This window comes from Canis aureus, chromosome 11 (assembly GCF_053574225.1).
Source record: "Canis aureus isolate CA01 chromosome 11, VMU_Caureus_v.1.0, whole genome shotgun sequence".
Taxonomy (NCBI): Eukaryota; Metazoa; Chordata; class Mammalia; order Carnivora; family Canidae; genus Canis; species Canis aureus.
Genome location: NC_135621.1, coordinates 46,603,135 through 46,630,197, shown reverse-complemented (window position 1 = coordinate 46,630,197; position 27,063 = coordinate 46,603,135). Strand labels below are relative to the sequence as shown.

Genomic DNA, 27,063 nt, shown 5'->3' with positions numbered 1-27,063 from the left:
GTAACTCTTAGAACATTGTGATGAGTCATGGGCCTGGAATTTAGCTCAGGAAGGGTATAATAAAGGTCTCTGAAGGAGAATAAGAGCCATAAAAGAGAGAGATCAAAGGCTCTGTCTTGATAATATTATTTCTTCTGCATGATCAGACTATCTCATACTTTTCTCAACCTCCTACTGATCCTATGGGTGTTCTTGGGTGATAAATGATTCCATTGTATTGTTACTCCTTTGTTTTCCAGTCAACCAAAACATAGGGACAGATTTACCTCCAGGAATGAGGAAAATGACTTTAAAACCCCCTATGTTTGACAGCAAAGCAAAGGAGCACTGCCTTCAGTGGCCTTGAACAATCTGGATGTGCTCTCTCATTACAGTATGAAGGGCATGGGAGTACTTGAACACTCTGAACTGAACCCCTACCCTCCACACATACAAGAGCAAAGGCTTGGCTCCCCTTGCCCCACAACCCGATATGGGCTCTTCCCAGAGCAGGGGAAGTGAGAGCCTTACCTGTGCTGTCCTCTCCAAGGCCTTCTGCAGCTTCTCGAAGCTTAATGTCCATCACCCTTGTGGAAATCATGTTCAGCTCACTAAAATCAGATGGAAATTCATGTTAAAAGGGACATGCTTAACAGAAGTTAACAATGAGGAAAATGGTTTTGATGACTGCTTTTTGCCCACAACTTTACCTGCACACACCCCACCAAAGACAGATTCCAGGGCAGAATACAGGGCAGTACAGGCCAAAAACAGGTGCACAGCTCAAGATCAGTAACCACAGAGGCACTTATCTAATCACTGACCAGAGCAATTTCATGGAAAACAGTCAACTGGAACAAATGCTTCACTTTACCCAAGGCAGATTTGTTTCCTTTCTTTTAAAAAAGCTTTCTCAGAAATTATGTTTTTCTCATGGGTAAAATAAAGGAGGTTAAGAATACACTTATCATGATGAGCATTGAGCAATATACAGAAATGCTGAATCATTACATTGTACACCTGAAACCGATATCTCACTGTATGTTCATTATTTTTCTCTTGTTCACTGTAGAAAAGTCCAGAAGATACAGAGAATGAAAATCTACCCCAAATCCAACCTTAACCAAGGATATCCACAATTAATGTTTTAACCTCCTTCCAATATCTTTGTCTATGCAGCTGTTTGTGTGTACATGCACACATACAACTTATTAGAAGATTGACTTATCGATTTTCTTAGTTATATCACATCATTAAAATTCTTCATAAGTATTGCTGTGGTGGCTATAGTTTGATATATAGCTGCCACATCATTAATCTACCCTGAGTTCCTTTCTGAACTTTTTATTATGAAAAATCTCAGATACAAAAATACAGAGAATATACAATGAACTTAACATACTGTCCTCTTTGTTTTATTTTTGTACCTTCTCCCCCTCCCACTCTCACAAGGTCATTTCAAAGCAAACCACCCTAGATACCATTATCATCTCATCCATAGAGTCCCATGGTTTCTTCCTAAACTAAAAAGCCAGGATTCTTCATGGAAATCAAATTCAAGCTGTGTCCCTGCCTCCCACAGTTGACTTTAAAACAGTGTCTTTTCCTCTACATATACTAACTCACTATTTATATGGAAAGCTATTTATTACTGGCAGTTACTATGAATCCTCAGACTTTGAAAGAGGGTTCTGGTATCCAATTACCCAATTAACATTTACTAATTGTATACAGCACATAATGGGATATAATGGAAGAAATACAAAGAAAATATTTAACAGAGGAAAGGGATTGTCAGTCTTTGCCAGAGTTGGGTCTAACATTTAAGTCTTTAATATTAACATCAATATATCCATCTTCCAATTAGCCAATTCCTGAAAAGGTGAACAAAGCTTTACTGGTTTTTTAGTTTGTATATAATTTGGCTTCATAAAAATATCTGGTCAACAGAATGATCCACATGATCATCTCAACTGATGCACAAAAATTATCTGACAAAATTCAATACGCTTTCATGATAAAAACATTAAAAAACCTCTAGGAATAGAAGGAAATTCAACATAATAAAGGCCACATATGACAAACCCAGAGTGAATATCATCCTCAACAATGAAAAACTGAAAGCTTTTCCTTGAAGAGCAGGAATAAGACAAGGGTGTCTGCTTTCACCACTTCTATTCAACAGAGTACTAGAAGTCTTAGCCAGAGAAATTAGGCAAGAAAAAGAAATAGAAAGCACCCAAATTGAAAAGGAAGAAGTAAAGTTACTGCTGTTTGCAGATGACATGATCTTACATGTAGAAAACCCTAAAGATCCTCCTTAATACAAAAGAACTGTTAGAAGGGAACCCTGTGTGGCTCATGGTTGAGCATCTGCCTTCAGCTCAGGGCTGATCCTGGAGTCCCAGGATCGAGTCCCACATCGGGCTCCCTACATGGAGTCTGCTTCTCTCTCTGCCTATGTCTCTGCCTCTCTCTGTGTCTTTCATGAATAAATAAAATCTTAAACAAAAAACTGTTAGAACAAATAAATGAATTCAGCAAGTTGCAGGACACAAAATGAACATACAAAGATCAGTTTTTCTATACACAATCTGAAAGGAAATTAAGAAAAATGATTTAATTTATAATAACACCAAAAAGAACAAAATGTTCATAAATACTTTACCCAGAGATGAAATACTTGTATATGAAAACTATAAAATGTTACTGAAAGAAATTAAAGATAAGAAAAAATGGAAAGACCTCTTATGTTCATGGACTGAAAGACTTATTACTATGATGTCCTCCAAACAATGTACAGATTCAGGGAAATCCCTGTCAAAATCCCTGATCCCTTTGTGTCTTGCTGTTCTGTGATACTGTGGTGGGGACAAGTGGAGGTAGCTACCAGGGCATTTGAAAGAAGAGGCAACAGAGAAGGAAAAGCAGGAAATGTAAGAAGCAAGGAGAGTCAAAATAGTAAGGGATGGTTAACAGTGACCAACTATTACCCTGGGTACAATGCTTAAGGCTGTCACTGAACTAGAAAGTACAAGTACAAAAAAAAAAAAGAAAGAAAGAAAGAAAAGAAAAAAGAAAGTACAAGTGCAAGAGCTTCTACTGCTTGAATTTGGAGTCAACCACAACAATTGCAATTAACTATCAAGCATGTAGTGTATTATCTGAGTTACCTCATTTAATCCCCAGGAATCTTTAGTATTCACATTTTGGGACTGAGAACATATAATATTTACTGCCTCAGAGTAGCCAAGCAGAGACACCAAACTGTATACTCATGTTGACTGTATACCTAGCATGGATAGGCACTTTTGAGGCCTGGGACATAGTGATAGATGAGACTGACATGCTCCTTGCCTCTTGCAGGTGCTGACCCAGTAAAGGGAAGAGTCCTGAGCTGTCCTCAGAGGGGCTTAAGGGATGCTGGTAAATCCAAAGGACATGAATCTCCCACTGAAATGACTCTGCCGGGCAGCCCGGGTGGCTCGGCGCTTTAGCACCGCCTTCAGCCCAGGGTGTGATCCTGGAGACCCGGGATTGAGTCCCACATCGGGCTCCCTGCATGGAGCCTGCTTCTCCCTCTGCCTGTGTCTCTGCCTCTCTCTCTGTGTGTCTCATGAATAAATAAATAAATAAATAAAATACTGTTAGTTATATAAAAAAAAAAAAATGAAATGACTCTGCCTGTCAAGCAGCCCTTGTGCAGGAACATGCCAGAGCTCAGAGACCAAAGAGGCCCCAGGAGAACATCCACTGGGGTTGCCAGAGAATCTTAGTTTAGGAGAAAGGGGCTTGAGGCTATCATTATTTATCTACTATCACTCTTGAGAAGTCATGATTGTGCAGGTCTATATGAGACAGTGTGTGCACAAGCCCCCATGGGTTTGGGTATAGAAGGGTGGAGTTGAGTGTGGAGCAGATCTACTTGCTGACACTTGCTTCTGCCTGGCTTGAATGGTGTGGCTGTGATGAGGTCATGTAAGGCAGCAGGTTCAGGAACAGGTGGCGGGGGGGGAGGCCCAAGAATGGCCCAGTTCTCACCTTGCTATAAGGCACATCCTGGTGGGGCCAGATGCACAGAGCACCACCAGATGCCAAGGCTGCTATGGACTCACACACGGAGGCTAAAGTCACCCTAAGGATGAAGGGATCACATGGGAATCGGGCTCACCTTACATGAGAAGTTTTAAAACCTGCTCATATTTTCTGTTCTAAGTATCTTCATACCAATAAGAGTGCAATATGGTGCAGAGGGAAAGGACAAAGCCTGGGACATCAGGCAGACCTGGGGTTGAAGCCTCACCACCCCCAACACACACACCAGTGCTGAGCCTCAATATACAAAATGGGAATAATAATACTTTAATAATAATAAAAATAAATAATAAAATAATAATAAAATAATAATACTTTACTTAAATGGACTGAGAACACAGCACACAGAAACATTTGCTGAGAACAGCTATCAGTTTCCATAGCTTGTTCCTCATTGCGTGCTTATACGTGTCTCTGCATAAACAAAAACAAGAGCGTACACAACCAGCACATCCTGGTAGCAGGTGAGTTTGATTCTGTCTCATGAAGACAGTCTCCTTCTGCAAGCAGCTCACTTTACAGCCAATGTTACCAGTCAAAGATCAAGACATATGGATTCCCAGAGGCCCCCTGTGCTTCCCAATGTCCTGCAGCCTGAAGGGCCTTGTAGAGCAAGGTAAATCAAACCACTGCCAGGTAACCGATGAGACCACACTCCAGGCCATCCAGGAATGTCCTCTGTGGAGGACCACAGAGACCATCCCCTTCACTTAGACTCTCCAGGGAAAATACTCCACAGCTGTTACCATGGAATGTCTTCTCTACTGGGCCCAAGGACTTGCCCTTCTAAACACATGTTCTCCCACCCCCAGTAAGAATCAAAGACAAGTCAGAAGAAAGAAAACCATAATGAGAAAGCAATGTGGCAAACACGTCATAACTCCTGGCACCCCTTTTGCTTGAATTCAAAGTCAAAGTTCACCCCAATGCCCCCTCAACCAGCATTCTGCCCTCTAGCACCACCACTCCAACCCCTGTTGTTCTGACAGCTCAAGCCTAAGTAAAGGAAAATTTATTCTTCCAATCTAGACCTGAGGGGGCCTCTTCAGGGGTTCTCACCGATTTAAAAGAGGACTGAGCCTCCAGCCCCCTCTGTAGTTCACAGCACCCATCAGTGTGATCTGGGTACGTAGATCCAGTGGAGTTCTGTTGGGTCTGATCCACTCCCTCCCTCTGAACCCTAACTGCAACCACAGGCTTCTTCCCGGTTTATGGGAGAATTTCATCATTAGTCGCAGCTTATACTGAAAAATTCTACAAAACTTTATTCATTTGAAGAACGAGAATAGATTTTAATATGGTATTTTAAAGGTTCTAATCCACTATATTTACCTATACAAGGCAAAGAAAAATATCTGTAACTTGATTGCATAACCTGAGCACATAATTATGTAGGAAAGTCTTAGTGTTCATCCCTACAGACCTGCCAAATCCACAACACCCTCCAGGCCATGTTCAGATCCCTGCGGTATTCTTTCTCAGCCCTTGTACCTTTTTTTGCACAATGTCCACCAATGCTGTCAACAAGAATTGTTTATAAGATGCCTGCTTAGCATTTCCTTCTCTTCCAAGACGGCAGGCTTGGTAGGGCAAGCTCTGTGCCTGTTATGTCTGTTGCTCTCCTACCAGCACCCAGGACAGTGCCTGGAGCAAGGAACTGAACATAACACAGGAACAAGATAGCTGAGCAAAGGAGAGAGGCTCTGCAGATGACAGACAGGTTCCAAGAGAATGAAAAGCAGTAAGTCATCCAGTTCCACAAATGGATCTACTTTTACAATCCAATTTAAGACTGAGGAAATCCTCCATGGAATTACTGACACCTGACTTTGTAAAAAATAAATAATCTTTATCATGACCCCTCTTGGTTGAGGGAGAACTGAAGGAAATTGTTTGTTTGTTGTTGTTGTTTTTTTACAGAGCAACACGACTTTGAAAAGATTAAAAACAGAGGTAAATTTGGTTCAAGTGATGGTACTTCAGTGAGGCCAAATCTATGTATGTTTCTCTTCTGCTTTTTCCAGTGCCTGTGACTACTTGGTACAGAGTCATCAGTCTTGGAGAAAGCTGACTCTACCTTTGCCTGTGTGGTTACACCTGAGATTTTCAGGGTGAGTGGTGACAATTATGATTAAGTAACTTTTAAGAAAATTAAAAGCCAATGATCACAGATCTATATATGCAGTTTATGCTGTTAAAAGAAAATAAAAATGAATCCGAATACCAATGTGCCAGATCATCTGAAAATCCTAGAGCCATTCCCAAATATCTGCCTTAAATATATCATCTAATCACTGGAGTTTTTTTTTTACTTTTCAGTGTCCTGAAAATTAGAAAACACTGAGAAAGACTTCAGAGTCTTAGAGGTCGTTTTTCTTCCTAGATGATGCAAAAACAAATATAAAATTCAACAACAGTTGAAGATTTCAATACCCTGCTTCCAATGATTGACAGAACAACTAAGCAGAATATCAAAAAGGATATAAAAGATTTGAAGAACATTAACCAACTAGATCTAATAGAAATCTATAGAACCTCCCAACTCAACAACAGAATAAACAGCCTTCTCAAGTGCACATGGGAGATTCTACAGGATAGACAACTAGGCCATAAAAGCCCAAATTGATTTAAAAGACTTGAAATTACAGAAAGTATGTTTTCTGACAACCATGGAGTGAAATCAGAATGAGAAGATTTGAAAAAGTCACAAATATGTGGAAAGTAAATAATATGATAATAAATAATCAATGAACTGGCTATCTTAATGTCAGAGGAAAAAAGGATTTTAAGAGAAAACTGTTACCAGATATAAGTAGAGTCATTCTGTAATGATAAATTGGTAAATCCATCAGGAAGATAGAATAGTTATAAATAGGTATGCACCTAAAACCAGGGCCTCAATATACATGAAGCAAAAATTGATAAGAGAGACAATTCAAAGATACTACTGGCAACTTCAATAATTGGGGAACTTCACTTTCAAAAATGGATAGAACAAATAGAAATTCAACAATTATGTAAAAGACTTGAACACTATATAGATCAATTAGAATATATATATATATTATATATATAATATATGTACCCTATTCAATAACAAAATACAAAGCTGCCTTATCTGCATATAGAACATTACCCCTGATACTATATGGTAGGTCATAAAACAAGACTCAACAAATTTAAAATGAATTAATTCAAATAAAGCATATTCCTCAACCACAATGGAAGTAAATTAGAAATCAACAGCGCAAGTAATTTGGGAAAATTTACAAATATGCAGAAATTATACATTGCACTACTATATAACCAATCACGTCAAAGAGAAACTATAACATATTTTGAGACGCATAAAAACAAAAACAGAACATACCAAGACCTGTGAGATACAATTAAAACACTGCCTAAAGGAATTTATAGCTATAAACATCTATGTAAGAAAGATCTTAAACCAGTATCATAACTTTCCTCCACATGAAACTAGAAAAAAAGAGCAAACTAAACAGAAAGCAAACAGAGGAAAGAACATAATAAATATTAGAGCAAAAATTAATGAAATATAGAATAGGAAAACATTTTGAAAATCAATGAAACAAAAGCTGGTTCTTTAGAGATCAATGAATTTGATAGACCTTCAGCTAAACTTAATAAAAGGGGAAAAGACTAAAATTATTAAACCAAAAATGAAAGAGCATCACTACAGATATTATAGAAATAAAAAGGATAAAGGAATATTATAAAATGATTATATTCCCCGAAAATAGGTAACTTAGATGAAATGGACAAATCCTTAGAAAGACCAAAACCACTGAACTTGAAACAGTAAGAAATGGAAAATCTGACTACACTTAAAATAAGAAAAGGGATTGAATTAGTCACTTAAAATTTCCCATAAAGAAAAGCCCAGGCCTAGATATCTTCATTCTTACATTCTATAAAACACTTAAAGAAGAATTAAAAGCAACTTTCCTTTTGCAAACTGTTCTCCAAAAATATAAAAAAGGGTAACAACTGGGATCCCTGGGTGGCGCAGCGGTTTGGCGCCTGCCTTTGGCCCAGGGCGCGATCCTGGAGACCCGGGATCGAATCCCACGTCGGGCTCCCGGTGCATGGAGCCTGCTTCTCCCTCTGCCTATGTCTCTGCCTCTCTCTCTCTCTCTCTGTGACTATCATAAATAAATAAAATTAAAAAAAAAAAAAAAAAAAGGGTAACAACTCCCAATTCATTCTATGAGGCCACTATTATCCTGAAAGGCAAACCAGACAAAGACATCACAATAGAAGAAAACTACAGACTGATATCACCTATGAATATAAACATAAAAATTCCTGAGACAATACTAGTCAAATCCAGCAAGTATAAAAGTGAGATTTATTCTAGGAATGTGGGTTGGTTTAATATTTGAAAATCAATTTACTTAATGGGTGATCCTTGGCACAGAGAGAGCCTACAGTAATTGAAAAAATAAAAACAAAAACAAATCCCAGCAAATCCTGAAGAAGAGAGAGAATCTGATTTCCAGAGTTACCATATTATTAGATTCACATATCCAGTTTTTTAATCTATCCCTTAAAAAAGACATAAAGCATAGGTACCAGACAAAGACTTTAAAACAAGTGACTTAAAGATACTCAACTAAAGAAAGATGTGGAGAGGGCAGTCTGGGTGGGTGGCTCAGCAGTTTAGCGCCGCCTTCAGCCCAGGGCCTGATCCTGGAGACCTGGGATCGAGTCCCACATCAGGCTCCCTGCGTGGAGCCTGCTTCTCCCTCTGCCTGTGTCTCTGTCTCTCTCTCTCCTGTTTCTCATGAATGAATAAATAAAAAGCCTTTAAAAAAAAAGAGAAAGATGTGGAGAAAGTCAATTAAACAATGTATGAACAAAATGGACATATCAATAAAGGAGAAAACATAAAAAGAAAGATAAATTCTGGAGCTGAGAAGTATAGTAACTGAAAGAGTCACTAGAGGGATTCAAAGGCAGATTTCAGCAGGCAGAAGAAAGAATTAGAAACTTTGAAGATAAGTCAACAGAAATAACTGAGTCTGAGGAACAAAAAAAGAAAAGATTGAAGTAAAGTGAACAGAGCATAAGAGTACCACCAAATAGACAAATATATGCATTGTGCGAGTCCCAGAAAAAGGAGAGGGAGAAAGAAGCAGAGAGATTATCTAAAGATAGAGACTCCAAAGTCCCCAAATTTCATGAAAGACATGAATATATAAACATCCAAGGAGGTAATGAACTCCAAGTAGGATGAACTCAAAAATACCCACATTCACATACATTATAATTAAACTGTTGAAGGCCGAAGACAAAAAGAATCATGAAAGCAGGAAGAGAGAAGTAAGTCATCACATGCTAGAGATTCTCCACAAAGCAGATTTCTCTCAGAAACTCTAGAGGGCAGAAGGCAGTGGGCTGATAAAGTCAGAGCGCTAAAAGGAAAAAATGTCAACCAAGAACCTTGTATGTGGCAAAACTGTCCTTCAAAAGGGAAGGATAAGCTATCTCCAGATAAACAAAATCTGAGTTTATTGCCACCAGACCTGCCCTGCAAGAAATACTTGTTCAAGGGTGTCCTGCAGGTTGAATGAAAGGGCACTAGACAGTAATCTGAAGCCATATGAAGAAACACCTTAGTAAATGTACACACATGGGTGCATGGGTTTGTAATTCTATTTTTTGTTTTCTAGATGATTTAAGAGACTAATATCTTTTCTTGGCAGATAAAATTTGTTTCATTGAATGATCGATCTATGTAACTGCCAAGGCCACTATGTAGAGACAGAAGAGGCGGAGCTTTAACTCTTGGCCTCCTTCTCCTTGGACAGAGTCACAATTTCCTCCTTCCTGGTCTGGAGCCACTCTAGGCACTTACTTACATGCTTTCTTGGACTTAGACCTGCAGGCGTCGGCCTGGTCAGCCAGAAGGTTCTTGTGAGCCTTATCTGACTTCAGCTTACGGATGTGTTCCATGAGAATCTGTTTATTTTTCAACATGCTACCTTTACTTTCAGGTATAGGCTGTGATACATGTGGTGGTCAATCTTCCTAGATTCACAGTATCCTCTGAGCAGCCAGCACAGAATTCTCATCCTCCTCATCCTCCTCATCACAGTATCCTCTGAGCAGCCAGCACAGAATTCTCATCCTCCTCATCCTCCTCAATAATAATATATTATTATTACCTTCTTGGTCATCTGAGTGCTGTCAGTACTCTTTCACTTCTCTATGCCCATATGCCTGCCTTTCCTATGGGGCCAAAATGTTTCTCTGCCATTCAGCCCAGGAATGGATAGTCACACGCTCCCAGATGATCAGCCCATCTTTAATCAGCTTCCAGAATTGCTGGTGGGAGTTGGCATTGGCAATTACATTGGTCTCATGGAGATCTAACCAGACCTTCTTTTTGCCATAATGGAGGACACCAGAGGCAAGCCTCTTCTAAAGCCTGAACGTACTTATAGCAGTGGCCACAGTGGTGAAAAAGAACTCGAGGCTAACACATTACTAATTTATTTTTATTTTCATTTTTCTAAGAGAAATAACCTACTTCTTTATTCTTTAAATCCTTTTTATTTTAAGCAGACTTCCACACTCAACCTGGGGGTCAAGCTTGTGACCTTGAAATCAAGAGTCCCATGCTCTACTGACTGAGTCAGCCAGGTACCCCTGCTTTTTAAAAAAGCAATGAGGGGGATCCCTGGGTGGCTCAGTGGTTTGGCACCTGCCTTTGGCCCAGGGAGTGACCTTGGAGTCCCGGGATTGAGTCCCGCATCACGCTCCCTGCATGGAGCCTGCTTCTCCCTCTGCCTGTGTCTCCATCTCTCTCTCAGTCTCTCTCTGTGTCTCTTATGAATAAATAAATAAACTCTTTTTAAAAAGTGAAAAAAAATAATAAAAAAGCAATGAGTAGTCTAAGAGCCAGCAGTGTTGTAGCTTTGGTTTGTAACTCTGCATTTTGTTTTCTACACTATATAAGAGACTGATGTATTTTTAAAGATTATTAGTTTATTTTTTGGACACACAATGTATAAAGATGTTATTCTGTGACATCAACAACTGAAATGAATGGAGACAGACATGTAAGAGGACTGGGGTGTTACTGAAGTTAAGATGGTATAAATTCAAATTAAAGTGTTAGGATGTTAAGTGTTATTCCCATGGGAACCACAAGGAATATAGCTATGGAGTAAGTACAAAAGGAAAGGAGAAAGGAACTGAAACATTTCACTACCAAAAAATCAACTAAACACAAAAGAAATGCATGAAATTAGAGATAAAATAAATCTATAAGGTTTAGAAAAAATAGCAAAATGACAGAAGAAAGTTTTTCCTTATCAGTCTTAAAAGGAAGCCAATTCTGAAATAAGCTACAACATGATGAACCTTGAGGACATTATGCTAAGTGAAATAAACCAATCATGAAAAGACAAATGCTGTATGATTCTACTACTTAGAAGAATCAAAATCATAGAGACATAAAGTAGAATGGTGGTTTGCAGGGGCTAGGGGAAGCCATAATAGGGAGTGACTGCTTAATGGGAATAGACTTTCTGTTTTGCAAGATGAAAAGCATTCTGGAGATGGAAAGTGGGGATGGTTGCATGACAATAAAAATGTACTTAATCCCACTGAACTGTACCCTTAAAAATGGTTACGATGATTTTCTGTGGTGTGTATTTTATAACAAGAAAAAATGAAAAAAGTGCACACAAAAACTTGCACACCAATGTTCATAGCAGCATTACTTATAATAAAAAAAGTAGAAATAACCTATATGTTCATGAATTGATGACCAAATTAAAAATGTGGTATAGGGGCACCTGGGTGGCTCAGTGGTTGAGCATCTGCCTTGGGCTCAGGGCATGATCCCAGGGTCTTGGGATGGAGTTCCACTGCCTACATCTCTGCCTCTCTCTCTGTGTCTCTCATGAATAAATACATAAAACATCTTTTTAAAAATGTGGTATATACATACAATGGACTATTATTCAGCCATATAAAGGAATGAAGTATTATTCATGCTGCAACATGGATCAACCTTGAACACACTATGCTAGGTGAAAGAAGCCAACACAAAAGACTATAACCTCTACGAAATATCCAGAATAGGCAAATCCCTAGAGATGGAAAGTAGATTAGCATTTGCCTAGGGCTGGGGAATGGGGTGCTGAGGGAAGAGAAGTGGAGTGGAAAGTGACTGCTAATGGGCACAAGGTTCCTTTTGGGTGAGATGAGTATGTTCTAAAATTAGATTATGCTCACAGTTGCACAACTCTATAAATACTCTAAAACCTGTAGACAGTGCATTTTAAACAGGTGAAGTTTATGGTACATGGATTATATGTCAGTACAGCTTCTGGGGGAAAAAAGTGTTACCAGAAAAAAAAAGGGTAAAATAAAGAGCTTTTCAGAAAAGGTGACATGAAATGTTTGTCTCCAGCAATCCCAAACTAAAACAAATATTAAAGGAAGAAGGATATGATCTCAGATGGAAGCTTTGGAGATGTGGGTAGGAATGGAGAACAATATACATGTAGGTAAATCTAAGCGTGGACAAGAAGGGTAGGCGGCCTGGATTTCAGCCAGAGGCCCTGTGCACAAATGGCATAAATGTGTGCCCTGACTCTACTTTCCCTTCCCACAATGTTCCATTTCCTTCCAGCCTGGGGCCTTTGCAGATGCTGTTCCCTCTGCTTGAACATGCTCTTCCCTGCCCTCATGCCCTCCTTTTTCTTATTAACTCCTACTTATCCTCAATTCTGCTTCCTCAAGAAGACTGATATGCCCCTTCAGGATGACCCAGGACTTCCCACAACATACCTGTTCATGGCACTTGCCAATTTTAATCATATCTGTGTTTGCATGATTCTCTGATCCAGTTCTGCTTTGTAGATTTAAACCTGCTTACAATCCCTATACATTTAATCAATTTTTCCTTTTTGTGGGGAAAAAGACAAAAATAAATTGTGACTTAACTATTGTTCTCTAGTGAGTCACACCAGAATCTGCCTGTACCTTTTTTAGAAAAATAAATTTCACATTACTGAGGCAAATGCAATGTGTAATGCTCACAAAGTTCCTGTGAGAAATCTCTCTTCAAAAATTGTGGCAACTTAGTGATTCACGATAGATATTATTATCCTCCAGAGCAGAGGACTTGACCACTGTACCCACCCCAAAGTGACAGGGGTGTCAAGGCTGGAATCATCACAGCCATTTCTCTGACACCTAGATGTGTGTGTGCAAAACCTTCTTTGTCTAACTGTCAGAAAGGACAAAGAGGAGAAAGAGATCCACTTTGACATTTGGGAGAAAAGAAAGCCAAGAGGCCTTATAAGCAAAGGGCTGAAACCAGAGAACTCAGATACTGAGTCACAGTGCTTTGACTAGAACAAAAGGGAAGAATGAAGGAACATACTGGGTGGTCAGTTTTGAAGCTTCCAGTATCCTGTAATTGTTTATCTTATGAAAAAATAAAATTAAGCTTGGCCTAGAGAAGCAAGTCATCCTGTATCGAAACATGAAGACTAACTCCTTGAGGATAGAGAATGTGCACCAGCATGGTACTGCCATACAAGGTGCTCAGAAATGTTGATGAGTGGATGAATGGATGCATGAACCAAAGGCACTTATAACACTTGCTAGCCAAAAGAATCACCTCCTGATAAAAATGAAACAGCATCCACTACTCAGTCAATTCCCAAGGCCACTTAGCTAAACTATGTCACGTTTCTTCAGCCTGAGTTCTGCTTGCCCACTATCTTCCTTTAGACATGACTTAGGGACACCCATGCAGAGCTAAAGTTCAATGGCCCTCAGGAGTGAAGGAATACCAGTGCAGAGGACCTTCCTGCTCCAGATGCCTTGCTCCCATCGTCAGGCTTCCCTTTGGCTATGGCCTGCTCAAGAACAGTGAGGGATTCCACAAAGAATGGGGCTGTGGGCCACAATTCACTGGGCTGTTTCTTTGCAAAGATATGATGAGTTTCGCTCATACAAACTCAATCATCCACGAGATAAACAGCACAGTTTGTAAGCGAGTCAACAAGTATCTTATGGAAGATCACCAACACCATTTCTGAAATTTACGTAACAGTTGATTTCTTGGTATTCCGAATCCTTGTAAATGGGTGACTTGATCTGCTACTTAGCTGGAAATGCATACAGCGCGGTGTATATACATAGACACCCACACGTGAACCTGTGCTCACACATGAAGCCTAAGCCTACATGAATACTCCTCAATAAAACTTATGTCTCAGACTGTGATGCACGACAGCTCCTGCAGGAGGAACCCGTTTTTACACAACCAGAAGTGGAGGTTTTCATATGAGATTTGAGGAACATTAGTTTAGACATTCTCAGGTTATTCAACTAAAAAAAATTATATTAGAGACTTTAACAAAACTATTACTTCAAAAATAGGTAGGCATAAGAGCTTCAAACTTTGCAACCTTAATTTAGATATTGTATTTGCATAATTCTTGGGAAAATAGGATATAAATTCACTCTAATGCTGGGGATATCTTGCCAAGAGGGTATGTAACTTAGAAACTTTTCCATCTTGGAGAGAGAGCTGTGCCCTGTGCTGACTGCTGCACATACACCTGACAAATGGGCCACTGGAACCCAGGGCACAGAGAAGCTTTACCAGGGCTGGGCCATATTTAATGTCATCAGTTTACTGAGATGATAAACTCTCCATTTTTAAAAGATTTTATTTATTTGAGAAAGGCAGAGAAAGAGAGAGAGCACATGAGTGCACAAGAGCAGGGGTAGGGGCAGAGGGAGAGGGAGAAGCAGGCTCCTCACTGAGCAGGGAGCCCAACACAGGCTGGCCCCAGGACCCTGGGATCATGACCTGAGCCAAAGGCAGCCAGTTAACTGACTGAGACACTTGGGCAGCCCCGTAAACTCCCTTTTCAAATGCATGTATATCAAAAAGTAAGAACGTGAAGAAAGCTCTCACAGCTTAATTTATCTAGGATGTTACATATGTGATTGGCATTTCTGCAGCACGGCAGATGCAGAGCTGAGATTTTTTTCCTTTTAGTAGGAAGTCATGCTCCAAGGGCTATTAATAAGGAGACATAACACCACCCCTCATTCTGGCCCACTCAAAATAGGCAGACTCAGGCACTGAGGTTGAGTAATTATCAGTAAAAAGATTTTTATGAAATAAGAACAATGATGAGGACTTCCACGGACAGGGCTTTACACAGTACAAAGGAACCCTAAAATGCTGGGCTACTGTCCCATTGTAACAAAAGCAGAGAGGGAGGCTCAGCCAGGTGGACCATCTGCCCCCAAGCCCCCAAGCATCCCCCACATTGCCAAGATGTGTGCAGCTGAAGGGGCACCATCTACATGCCAACACCGTCCAACCAGCCCAAGTGATGTGCAGAGGTGACAATCACCTGGATGGACAGGGGCTGCCTTACTGGAAATCTTTCCATCTGGTGAATGAGACGTGCGACTCTTTTATCCTGATCAAATGAATTTAAGTCATGCCACTGCTCTACTTCCCTGTGTACCCCCGTGACAGGTCAAACGCACTGAGAACTGCACACCTTCAGAGGATGAGGGCAGCGGGGCAGCGGGGCATCTGCCACAGCTCAGTCTGTAAGCCCCTGGTGCTGGGTCTTTGAGCACAGCAATAATTCTAATTTCACTCTGAGCTCTGCTTTCTTCCCGTCACCCAAAGTGTACACACTGTGCCATGTGGACCCAAGCTTCAGGCGTGGCACATTAAGAGTAAAATGCTCTGTATTGGGACACCTGGGTGGCTCAGTGATTGAGCATCTGCCTTTGGCTCAGGGCGTGATCCCGGAGTCCTGGGATCAAGTTCTGAATTGGGCTCCCCACAGGGAGCCTGCTTCTCCCCTGCCAATGTCTCTGCCTCTCTCTCTGTGTCTCTCATGAATAAATAAAATCTCTAAAAAGAAAAAAATGCTCTGTGTTGCCAATCCTCTTCCCCTCTGCCTTTCTCTTCCTTTCATTCCCCCAACCCCACTTCCGCTCCCTGATCCCCTCGCAATATATGCATGTGTCACAAAGAAATTCATTATTTTGTCCCAGAATCCACACAATCCAAGGAGATAAATTAATGTCTGTAATGAAGGAGGTCAGAAACATACTAGAAAACCTGGCAATAGATGCTGAAGGTCTATTCTTTTGCCCCAGGGGACGGCAGCTGTGGTGCACACACATGCGCGCGCGCGTGCACACACACACACACACACACACACACCTGCGTCTCTCTGTGCTCAGAAGCCCACCTTGGCTCAGGCCTGAGGCGCTGCTAAAAGGAAGCCACCCTGTGGATGCTGAGTAAGCCTCCCACACTTCCATCCTGCTGGGGACCAGCAGCAGGCAGAAGAGAGGGCCTTCCCCGTCCATCCCCCACATCCTGCAGTGGCTTAGGGCCCTTGAGATGCCACTGGGTGCTGATCCAGAGCCTTCTTCCCTATCTCCCCAAGCAGTCTCACTGGGCCTGGACACCAGGGAGTGGGGCCTCTGCCAACCACAGCCACTCCTGAGGCCCTCACAAGCCCCCAGTGCAGGTGTGAAGACCCAGCAGTAAAAGCAAAGAAACACATGCACTGCTGCTTTCTCTCCGAGTCTGGAAGGCCAGGGGTGACACTGCAGGAAGTTGGTCTGGAGCTGGCACCTGCCTCCCTCCAAGTGGAGTCACTGCCAGCTTGCTAAGGATGAAAAATAACAAACCTGGGCTTTGTTTCCCTGGGGTCGCCACAGGCGGGCAAAGGACAATGACAGGATAAGGTTGCCTTTTCCATCTGGGTAGGGGCTGATCCCAGGAAGAAATGAGAACCAATGCTGAAAAAATTCCAAGCAGATTCTGAGCCTAACACAGCCAAATCCGATGCCTCCCTCTCGTTCCAGCACCAGGAACACACGGCACGGCCTGTCCCCCTTGAAGCGTGTCTGCAGAGCGAGGGGCCACCGTTGGGGACATATTCGTCTCTGCCACCCAACATGTGCTCCTTAGCTCTGCGTTTCTCTGTTCTTTGTTCTTAAAAACCCATCATGTTATCCCAGGTTCACAACAGGTTTTGTGAACTGTTTTCCAAATGCTTGTGTTACCGGGCACCGGCTCACCCCACTCCCTGTGTGGCAGTGACAGGACTCCCAGCGCTCCTGCTCGAGACCACACCTGGCAGGTGCACAGACCACACCACGGGGGAAATCACCTGCTTGGGGAGGCTTTCTGGCCTTTCCCCAGCACAAAGCTGGCCTCCCCAGGTGATGTCCTCTCTGACATCTGCAGCTGAGCCACTTATGAGTGACAGACACTGGCGGCAACCTAGCTTCACAACGTCGCCTGCCTTGAGTTTGTCCAATGTCTAAAGACTGCTAACCAGGATGGTCAGCAGTTTCCAGGCAACGTCTGGAGGGCTGGCAGAAGGCTCTAGAGAACAAAGTGTGATTCTGGATTATCACTGAAACCAAGCAGCAACGGTGGCAGGGGTGAGACAGTGACTTCTGAAGATGTTTCTAAGAAAATCCTAGCTTGCTTTTCTGTTTTCCAAAATGCATCTATATAAAATTCTAGTCAGATGGTTCACAATTTAAACAATAAAGCATGACCCGTGTATGTGACGGTGACAAAAGAAAGCAGTGACTTGGAAAATGATCACCAAGAGCTCTGAAGGTTTTTACACATTCTCGCCTTTGTGTGCTTTCGAGGCTGAAGGCCTGCTGCCTCGAGGCCAACAGGAGTCCACTGCTCAGGGTTCAGCTTTCTCCTGGAAAAGGGACAATAGGCTGGCAGGGTCGCCTGTATCCTGTAGGTGGTTCAGGGGCCCATGCAGTAGGTTAAACTACTGAAGGGTCAGGGTTAGGGTTAGTTGGGGCTGGGGTCTCGGAGATCCCAGCTAGCAGCACTCCCCCAGAGGCCCCAGCTGGTCAAACCCAGCCAGACCCACAGCAGCAACCCACTCCTGCTCGAGGCCAGCCTCCATCAGCCTCACGGAACTCTGAGCCCATGAACCTGCCCAATCGGGGTCACGGTGCTGGATGGCTCAGGGACCAAGAGGTACCCCGAGGAGCAGGAGAGGAAGATGCGCTCCAGCCTGCTTGCACAGGCACACACACCTCTGCACCCCCTTCCAGTGTGTGCTCCATGGCACTGTTTGTACATCTTTAACCTCTGCTCAATTTCAAGAAAAATGTTCAGGAATTTTGTTTCTTTGGCTCTTTCTTTGCCCTTCTTTGCAGTGCCCAAACGACAAGGCCAATAACACCCCTGGTGCATTCCTATTATAATGGAGTCTATAAACCCCAACAGAAAATCTTTTATGCAAGGAAATCAAAGGGTTTTGCGTCAGGCCTCTGGGCTCATTTTACTCAGAGGGAAGAGAATAAAGCAGGTCCCAGGTCCCAGATGGTTTATACTCTCATTTAATGCTCACAAATCTCTCTGAATTAAACAGGATATCTCATCTCCTTTTTACAGGTGAGAAAACAGGATCAGAGAAGTTAAGCAACCGGTCCAAGACTACTGAGCCAGGAAGTGGAAAATGTGACACTCAAATCAGTCTGTACCTCACCCAAGTGTGAGCTCTCTCCCATGAGAGCAACTGCCTCCTAAGAAGTGCAGGCCAGGAGTCGGAGTGATGGTCAAGCTATATCCTCCTGGGCCTTACACTCTGGCAGCATGGATCAATAGCCTTCAAAATCTTTTCTGATCTGGTAATAGCACTTCTAAGAAATTTGTCTTGAGATGATATGGCAGCACCTTGGGAACGTTTCAAAGGCTCGTCAGCAGGAAACTGGTTACAGTGCTGCGACACTGCTATATGAGGGAACGCTAGCTAGTCACAAACAAGATTGTGTTACATGAAAATATCGATGGACACAGGAGAATGTCCACAGTTCACTGTGCTGGGGAGAAGTGGCCTAGAGCAGCACTTCCACATGTCATCCGAAGGCTTCCACCACAGATTTTGCTTCAATCTGGGGCAGGGCCTGAGAGTCTTGTATTTCTAACAAGTCCCCTGGTGATGCCAATGATGCTGTCCATGGGCCCTCCATTGACAAACACTGTGCTATAAAAGTGTGTGCAGTAAAACCCATTATTTGTTTAAAGTCTCTGGATGCTTAAGAGGAATATGGAAGGACCACAAAAAGATGTGACCTGCAGTTATGTCTGGGCCACAGAATTATATGTATTTAAAGCTTTTCTTTTGCGCTTTTCAAGGTTTTTGCAATTTTTCTGATTGAAACTGTATGTTGGTTCATAATCAGGAGAAGTTCCGATAGTTGCTTTTGAAGACAAGGCAGGGGCTGTAAGGAGCCCAGGACTTGGGGCCTGGGATCTGGAGTTGTGAGCTTCCCACTCTGAGTCTCGGTCTCCTGACTTGGCAGCCTGAGGAGGGGGCGCTGGAGCCGGGCCACTGGGAGTGGAAATTCCTGCCCAAGGCCAGGCACTCGCCAGGATCTTAGCTGCTTAGAACCAAGAGCTTATTTGTGAGAGGTCATTTCTGTCATTCCCAAGGCACTTTCACACTTACTCACCATGTCCCCACCTCATTTCTGTGTCAGAGCTGGAGGAGAAGCTACCATTGTGGAACCTCAGATCACCGAACAGCAATGAAGGCGAGCATCTCGGCCCAGGCTGCAAGGCACGTCCATGCGGGTTGGCCCACGGCGAGCCTCTGTCACAGGACACAGCTTCCCTTCTGGTTCCACTACCTCTCACGCCCTCTGGCAGGTCCCTCACACAGGGACCACCACACGGTGCTCTGACCTCCCCACCCCCCCAAACTGGCCAGGGGCAGGGATGCAGAACCGAGGTCTCTGAGGGCCTCCCAGGAATCCAGCTGGGCAAGACCCCACACAACATGCCATGTAGCCTCTCTGTGCCTCTAGAGTAGCCCTCACACACTCTTGGGACTTTAAAAACATCACAACGTTCTTTTCCTCACATACCACTTGGAACATTCAGGCTGTTTAAACACCAATAGGAAAGATGGGTTCACTATTAATAAATTCTTTTCAGCCACAAAAGCAGTCAAACCAAACAATTAATGGCCCCACAGCTCAATTGAGCGTTTAAATGACTTAGAGTAGCTATTTACAAGCATCAGAAGTGAGTTAGGCAACTCCAAAATCTTCCCGTGCTTTGTGCTGTTCAGAGTTGACCTTCACAAAGAGGGAAGTGTCACGTTTGGGTCTGTTACTTGCTTACTATCCCAAAGTGGCGTTATAAAGAACCCAATGGCCATCATGAGTTACACCGATTTTAACTGAAACCAAAAACAAACAAGCAAACAAAACCCAAAACCCAACAACTACCCAGAAAGAGTAGCTGTAGATCATGTTGCCACGCTGACAATTTTTTCATGGTTCTGGCTGAACACACTTCTGTGGAAACCGTAAAATGACACCTGAGGGCAGGACCCGAGCTGAGAATCAGGAGGCTTTCTGCATAGGCTGCCAGGCACAAGTCCCTCCACCCTGAGCCACATGGGGCTGGTCACCCTCAGCACATCCTGGCCCATCCTCCCAACTCCCAGGGATGCCAAGGTCTCTCTGCTCTGCTGAGGATGCTCCCTGCTATCTCTGACAGAGGGAAGAGGGCAAGGCCCCAGCCGACAGGGACAGCACAGGAAGGAAGAGAGCAAGCCCAGGAGAGTGAACTATTATCCTATTCATGCGACCAGCTGGCCGGCACTGGGCAGACTTTGCTTCAGGACCATGTGGCCTGAGAAGTGACACACAGACATAGATGGTTCTATGTGGGGCATCAAGAATTGCTGGAAATAACACACTGCGAAGGACTAACGGAATGGGTTTTGGCTGTGCTGACAGAAGTAAAGAGATGCAAGTATCTGCATGTATTAAAAAAAAAAAAAAGAAAGAAAGAAAGAAAAGAAAAAAGCAGGAACCAGGCAGCCAAGGAAATTACACATTTGTCCCTGATGGCCTGCACTTTGGAGATCTGATTACGTAGTGGCTGCAGCTGCCAAGGATTTGTCCTCTTGGGCATGCATGACACCTTTTGTCACCACACAATGTGGCCTGCTGGTCTGTTCACTTCCCTCTAGGTTGATTCTCAGATTTCCCATCAGCCAGCTTGATCCTGGGGGAAGCCACAAGCCCAAAAACTAGCTTCCTGTTTTTGAAAGCAAAAGCCCAGAATGCTCCAGTGATCTCTTTGAATTGGAGAACATTCAGGTTTGGAGTTAGATGTGAAGATTTGAGGAAACTGTAAAATTACGGAAAACAAATTCTATATCTGGGCTTGTTTGCCTTTGGTTGTTTTTTGTTTTTGTTTTGTTTTGTTTTTTAATCATGTAAAGATATAGGTAATACTATTTTAATGCCTTTACAGGTCTAAAATCGCCTTGCCAGTTTAGGTATTAAAATAGTAGCTCGTTTTTAAGTTACCTTAGAAAACAGTTTATTTAGACAAGCAGTACAAATGCACCACAGAACATAAATCTGTTAAATTACTTTTCACAGTTTTCTCATCCTGTTACAAGCTGCCGATGTTCCCTACTGAGCACGGCTTTGGCCCTGAGACGGTGAGCAGAGTAAGGGCCAGGCTATGCGGGATGCAGCTTTGTGTTCACAGCACCGTGGGCTCTGTTAGAACCCAATAAACAGTCACTGACTTACATGAATGTATTGGAAGTCTAATTTTTAAGGTTGTCAACTAACCACAGTTCCTGCTTTCTGTACGACTTCATTTTTATCATCACAAGGGAAGATAAGGTGCAGTGGCAACCCTGGGTACACTCACAGCCACTCTTCGATCACTTGCCCTTGACAGACATCAATAATCAACCACAGCATCTTCCTCAGATTGTTCCCCACACAGGCCTCCAGGAAGTCACGGCAGCTGCCTGGGGGCAGCTACGCTGTTGGCAGGAGTGGCAACAATCTATAGACTGGTTCTAGCTTGGCTCAACCACTAACTAGCTACTAAACCAGCTCAATGACTTGGAATGAATCATTGCCCTCTCTTGGCCTCAGTTTCAATTATGATATGAGTGGTTTGGACTCATATTGGATATCGAACAGACCATTAAATTACTTTTGAAAAATAAAGGTCTGTAAAATTGGCACAAGTTTCTTTTTCTGTGAAGATGTGCCAGTCAGCCAACACATAAAATATGTTTGAGCTGAGGACAACGTGTATTGAAAATATATTTTCAACATCAAGTTCTTGATGTATGGTGGTAATACCACTCTCCTGTCTGGCCCCATCTACCTTACCTCCCGCCTGCTCCCCCACAAACTCACTTGCAGCCACACTGGAGACTCTGCACACCTGCAGGGAACCCCTGCTCTTCACCTCCCACACTCATTAGCAACTTCTACCACCACCCGGGGCCCTGGGAAATCTTTGTGCTTGCTGGGCACTGTGCATCTTTCCTTGGAGCGCCTGGCCGGTCACATCATTTCTTACACCGCTCTGCTCCCGGGCCTTGTGCTTCTCGAGGTCAGAGATGAGTTCTTTTCATCTCTATAGCCTTCAGGCCTACACATAGTAGGGGCCTGAGGTAGGTGTTCTGAAGGAGTGGGCCTCCCCACTGATGCATATAAAGTCCAAGGGCAGCATTCATCAGGTAATAAACTCGTATAGGTCTTTCACTTTGTTAACTTTCTTTGGAATGTCTAAGAAAAAAAATATTCTCAAATAGTTGATTTTATTTGAGCCATTTGGTAAGGTTCTCTGAAAAAGTGCTCCTGTGTGATTCACATGTGGGGGCTGGTGGGGTGTGACATAAATATCTTCCTATGTGGTAATCTGGAGACATCACGCTCGGAGAGCAAGGACATGGAGCAATATGAACGTACATTTGGCTGGCTATGTGAAGATACCTGATATTCCAAATTGTTGCAGCTTCTCTCTCTTTTGAAGACCTTGAAATAAGCAGCGAAGTCTCCATTTTCTGAACTATTTCCATGGAGTTGGGTGTAGTATACAGAGGTCTCACAGCATTTAGCAATTAATGACTTTTGCAGTCTCATGGGTCATAGCCAGCTTCCTCAGTCAGAATGAATTATTTGAGGACAATACCAATAAATCTGGTTCTTTCTGTATATCCCAAGGTGCCAAGTGTGCAGCAGGTGCTTAGTCAATGCATAGTGAACACACTGCAACATATAAACCATGTAAGCCTCCTCTTGGCCAGGGTCTTCTGCAGACATGGCACCAAGCACAGTTCTAGAGTCATTATGGTAGAACTGCATACATTCTTTACTTGGCTGATGCACAGGAAAGTGACCACAGAAAGGCGGGTGTGTTGATCTGGCAAGACCTCGTGAATAAGTGAGAACACTGGGGATTTCTCAGATTCCACCTTCTAGTGAGCCAAGACCTGATGGTGATGGCAACTCACCATGTGCCAAGAATTGCTGTAAATATTTCATATACATTTACTCTTTAAATGTTGGCTGAATTGAGTACTAGGAGTGTTTTGTCCATTCCAGGCAACTGAGTTGTTAATCAAAGAAAGCGTCACCAGGTGGCAGTTGGCAAAAGCAGGAAATGCCAGCACAAGTATGGGGTGGAGGTGGGCTCCTGAGGTCCCTGCATCTGTGAGCCCACAGACCATGGGACTGCTGTTTCCGAGCACGTTTGCTGGGTGCCTGCTCCTAAGGCAGTAACAGGACTTCCAGGTCTCTGGCAGCAGATCAGGTGGTTGCACAGCTAGGAGACTCGCTTCTGTCCCCACCTAGTTTCTCTCCAAGGGCAAGGGCATTGCAGCAAGATGCAACCCAGACTGCCTGATAGTCACTCTGGGCTCTGGAGAGCCCCCTCTCCGGAACTGTCTCTGGGAGCTACATCAGGTAACAGCCTGGCCAAATCGACACATCCACTGCCATGCAAGGGAGAGATCCGCCTGTCCCTACTGACTGCCTCTGGGGACCAGCAGCCTCAGCATCACCTAGGAGCTGGTTAGTGGGACAGACTCTCAGGCTCCACCCAGACCTATGTACTCACAACCCCCAATGGAACAAGATCCCCAGGTGATTCCTCTGCGTGTCAAAATTTGAGAATCACTGCATTAGGGTGGTTATTCCCAACTCTGGTTGCACATCACAATCACTTGGGGACGTTTTAAAGCTCCAGCCCATTTCTGGCAGTGTGACCCAGGTGTCAGTATTTTCTTAGTGATTTCAAATGTAGCCAGGGTGGAGAACCACTATCCCAGAGGTGAATCAAGACTTCTGAGAGCAGGGACACCTGGGTGGCTCAGTGCTTGAGCATCTGCCTTCAGCTTAGGTTGTAATCCCAGGGTCTTGGGATCAAGTCCTGCATCGATCTCCCTGCAGGGAGCCTGCTTCTCCCTCTGCCTATGTCTCTGCCTCTTTCTCATGAGTAAATAAATAAAATCTAAAAAAAAAAAAAAAAAAAAAAAGACCTCTTAATGCAGCCCTCATGTCATTAGGTGAGCCTGCAGGTGAGACACACAACCCCTGTGTAAGGACACAGTACTCTCCCACAAGGACAAGGAACTGCTCCAAGTCTAGTTCTTGCACCATCCAGGCAATTGAAGTGTTCACGGCCTCCAGCGTAGCCTGGTCCATGGCCTTGTGGTGGGAGTTGGGCACACGGCATCACTAGTTGGGGGAAGAGGGCTCTTCACATTGGTCCAGCCCTCTTCTGAGGTGCCTCTTACAATACAGGCTTAGGGCAGCCCAGAAGACTGACCCCTGCACCTCCCCCCCCCACCCCACACACACACACTCATGGCTGGGCTGCACTCAGAAGGGCTGGAAAACCAGACTTCTGGAGGAAGGGACAGCCTGCTTTCCAGCCCCCAGGTGATAGCCAGGGAACACTTGGGGCAATGCATCTAAAGCACAAACTGGGGGTGGGGGGGGCACATGGCTCTGCACCCAAGGCCACAGCCTCCACTAGCTAAAGGGTTTTAAGTTCCAACAAAGGAAAATAGGACTGTGGCCTCTTAGGAACAGAAACCCATGCAGCAGGGGAAGGTGAAGACCATTCAGGCCGCATGCTATTTTCAAGTGGTTGGCAGGGGCAGCAATTCCACTCCTGGGCATGACTGAACACAGAGGTGCAGCAGGGATACAAACTGTGTGCGCTCATGGACTTAGTAAGAACCTACCGAAGTCTGATTCTTAATACATGGTGTGGCCCGAGGCAGGAGCTACAGCTATGGCCCAGGTCAACGTAGTTCCAGACCCTGGCAAGAGTGGCTGCTGCAGGGACAGGCACGAGACTTATTTCAGGCCAAAGAGAGACTCAGAGCTTTTATGGAACTGTTGAAAATATTTGTCTGCTGGGACCGGAAGGATGTGAGCCTAGAGAGGAAAGAAGCACCAAGACATGAAGAGAGAAAAGCAAATGCACCCAGGTGCTCCGTGTAGAGTTCTGGATCCAGCTGTTCCTAAAGTCAGATTTCCATGGTGTTCCAGCTACATGAGCCACAAAGTCGGCTGTCTTTTTAAATGACAGACAAGCCTTTGCAAGCCTTATTTACAAAAGAAAGAGTCCCAACTAATTCTCTGAGCAAACAGGGGCTGGATAAGTGATGTCAAACTATTTGAACCTCTGAAGTCACAGACAGTCTTCATTTGGCTCCACTTTTAGATCCGCAGGACAAGGGGGTTTGGTAGACTTTCAAGACAGCTGTACCAGGACAGGTTGGGACAAATGATAAAGCAGGTATCAGCAGACCGTGTTCCTTGTAGATCTGCATGGGGCAAAGGCATGACCCCTCTGTGTTAGGGTCATCAAAGAACAGCTCAGTCGCTGGCAGAATAAGCCAACTCTAAGCTCTGTGCATTCCCTGCATGTGCCCATTGCATCCTGATGGCTTCACCTCTTCCATCTGGTGGAAAACCATCTGGCGAAGGATGAAGGGCAAGGGCCTTAACAGTGACACAAACTTAGGTGGACCCAGGTAGTGGCAGCAAGATTCTTGGTTGGAAAAAGTCACAAAGGGGGTTTAGGAAAGCAAGGCTTATTGTGTCATGTGGCATCCTGAGCCCCAGTAGGAGCAGGGCAGCCGAATAACTCCTGTGTTATTTGGCAGGGGTGGCCTGGGGTAGAGCAGGCCACCAAACCCAAAGAGACGACAACAAGGAAAGCCTTGGTGCCAACCCACAGTGATTGGCACAGAAGATGGAGAATAGAGGTCTTGATGGGCCAAGCAGATATAACAGGGTGCCAGCACCAGCAGTATTTCTCCCATCCAGATACCAAGCACCACAGGCCACCTCTCAGAACACAGAACACAGATGCTATTCACGGTTGCTGAGGGCTGGAAGGAACACCACACTGGCTGAGACTGAGATCGGTGGCCAAGCACCCCTGGGAGCTCAAAGCAGAAAAGAAACTGAGTTGTAGTAAAAACAAGTTGTTTCTCAGGTGCAGACACTGGTGGCCTTGAGACCTGCACTTGGGAGCCCGGCCTGGGGCAGAAGCAGTTGCACACTGCTCCCACTGGCCCACAACACGTTGGGGAGACTGCATTTGTACGATGCCAACACAACGTGCAACTTGCATGAAGAACCAGAGGTGATACAATTCGACATCGAAATAGAGAGAGGAGCACTCGTGGTGAGCACCGCGTGACGTATGGAAGTGGTGAAAGGCTATACTGTGCACCTGAAACTAATACTACACTGTATGCCAAGTGGAATTAAAATAAGAACTTTTTAAAAAAATCCACAAAAAAAATAGAGGGAAAAAGCTGGGCCTGAGTAGAACAGAAAGAGCACCAAGGCGCTGTCTGCACTGGAGTCCTGGCTGTCACTTTCCCAGCCTGGCCTCAGTTTCTCACTTCTCACAAGAACTGTCACACAGGCTGTTGTGAAGGACAGAACGAGGTGATGTAATGCACAGAGGAAGTATGGGAGCTAATGGGAGGGATCACTGCTCACTGTTATTTTTGGCATCTCTCAGAATGCAGCACATGGGCGCCCACCCACACCACCTCCACACACAAGGCCTGCTCTGGCTGTCCCGTCCCTAAG

General features: G+C 43.9%; 1 protein-coding gene and 1 pseudogene across 8 annotated transcripts in view; both read right to left on the bottom strand.

Moving 5' to 3' along the window:
* Positions 1–27,063, bottom strand: part of CRACDL (CRACD like) — a 135,056-nt gene that overhangs the window by 59,581 nt on the left and 48,412 nt on the right. For 6 of the 8 annotated variants that reach the window (XM_077915051.1, XM_077915050.1, XM_077915055.1 and 3 more), the window contains exon 2: positions 511–590. In XM_077915051.1, coding sequence (XP_077771177.1) covers positions 511–580 — 70 coding nt within the window. In that variant the 5' untranslated portion in view covers positions 581–590. Of the gene's footprint in view, positions 1–510; positions 591–19,628; positions 19,649–27,063 lie in introns of those variants that run through there. The other 2 variants (XM_077915048.1, XM_077915049.1) reach the window with 1 other exon arrangement.
* On the bottom strand, positions 8,314–12,908 carry LOC144323136 (large ribosomal subunit protein eL19 pseudogene; annotated as a pseudogene).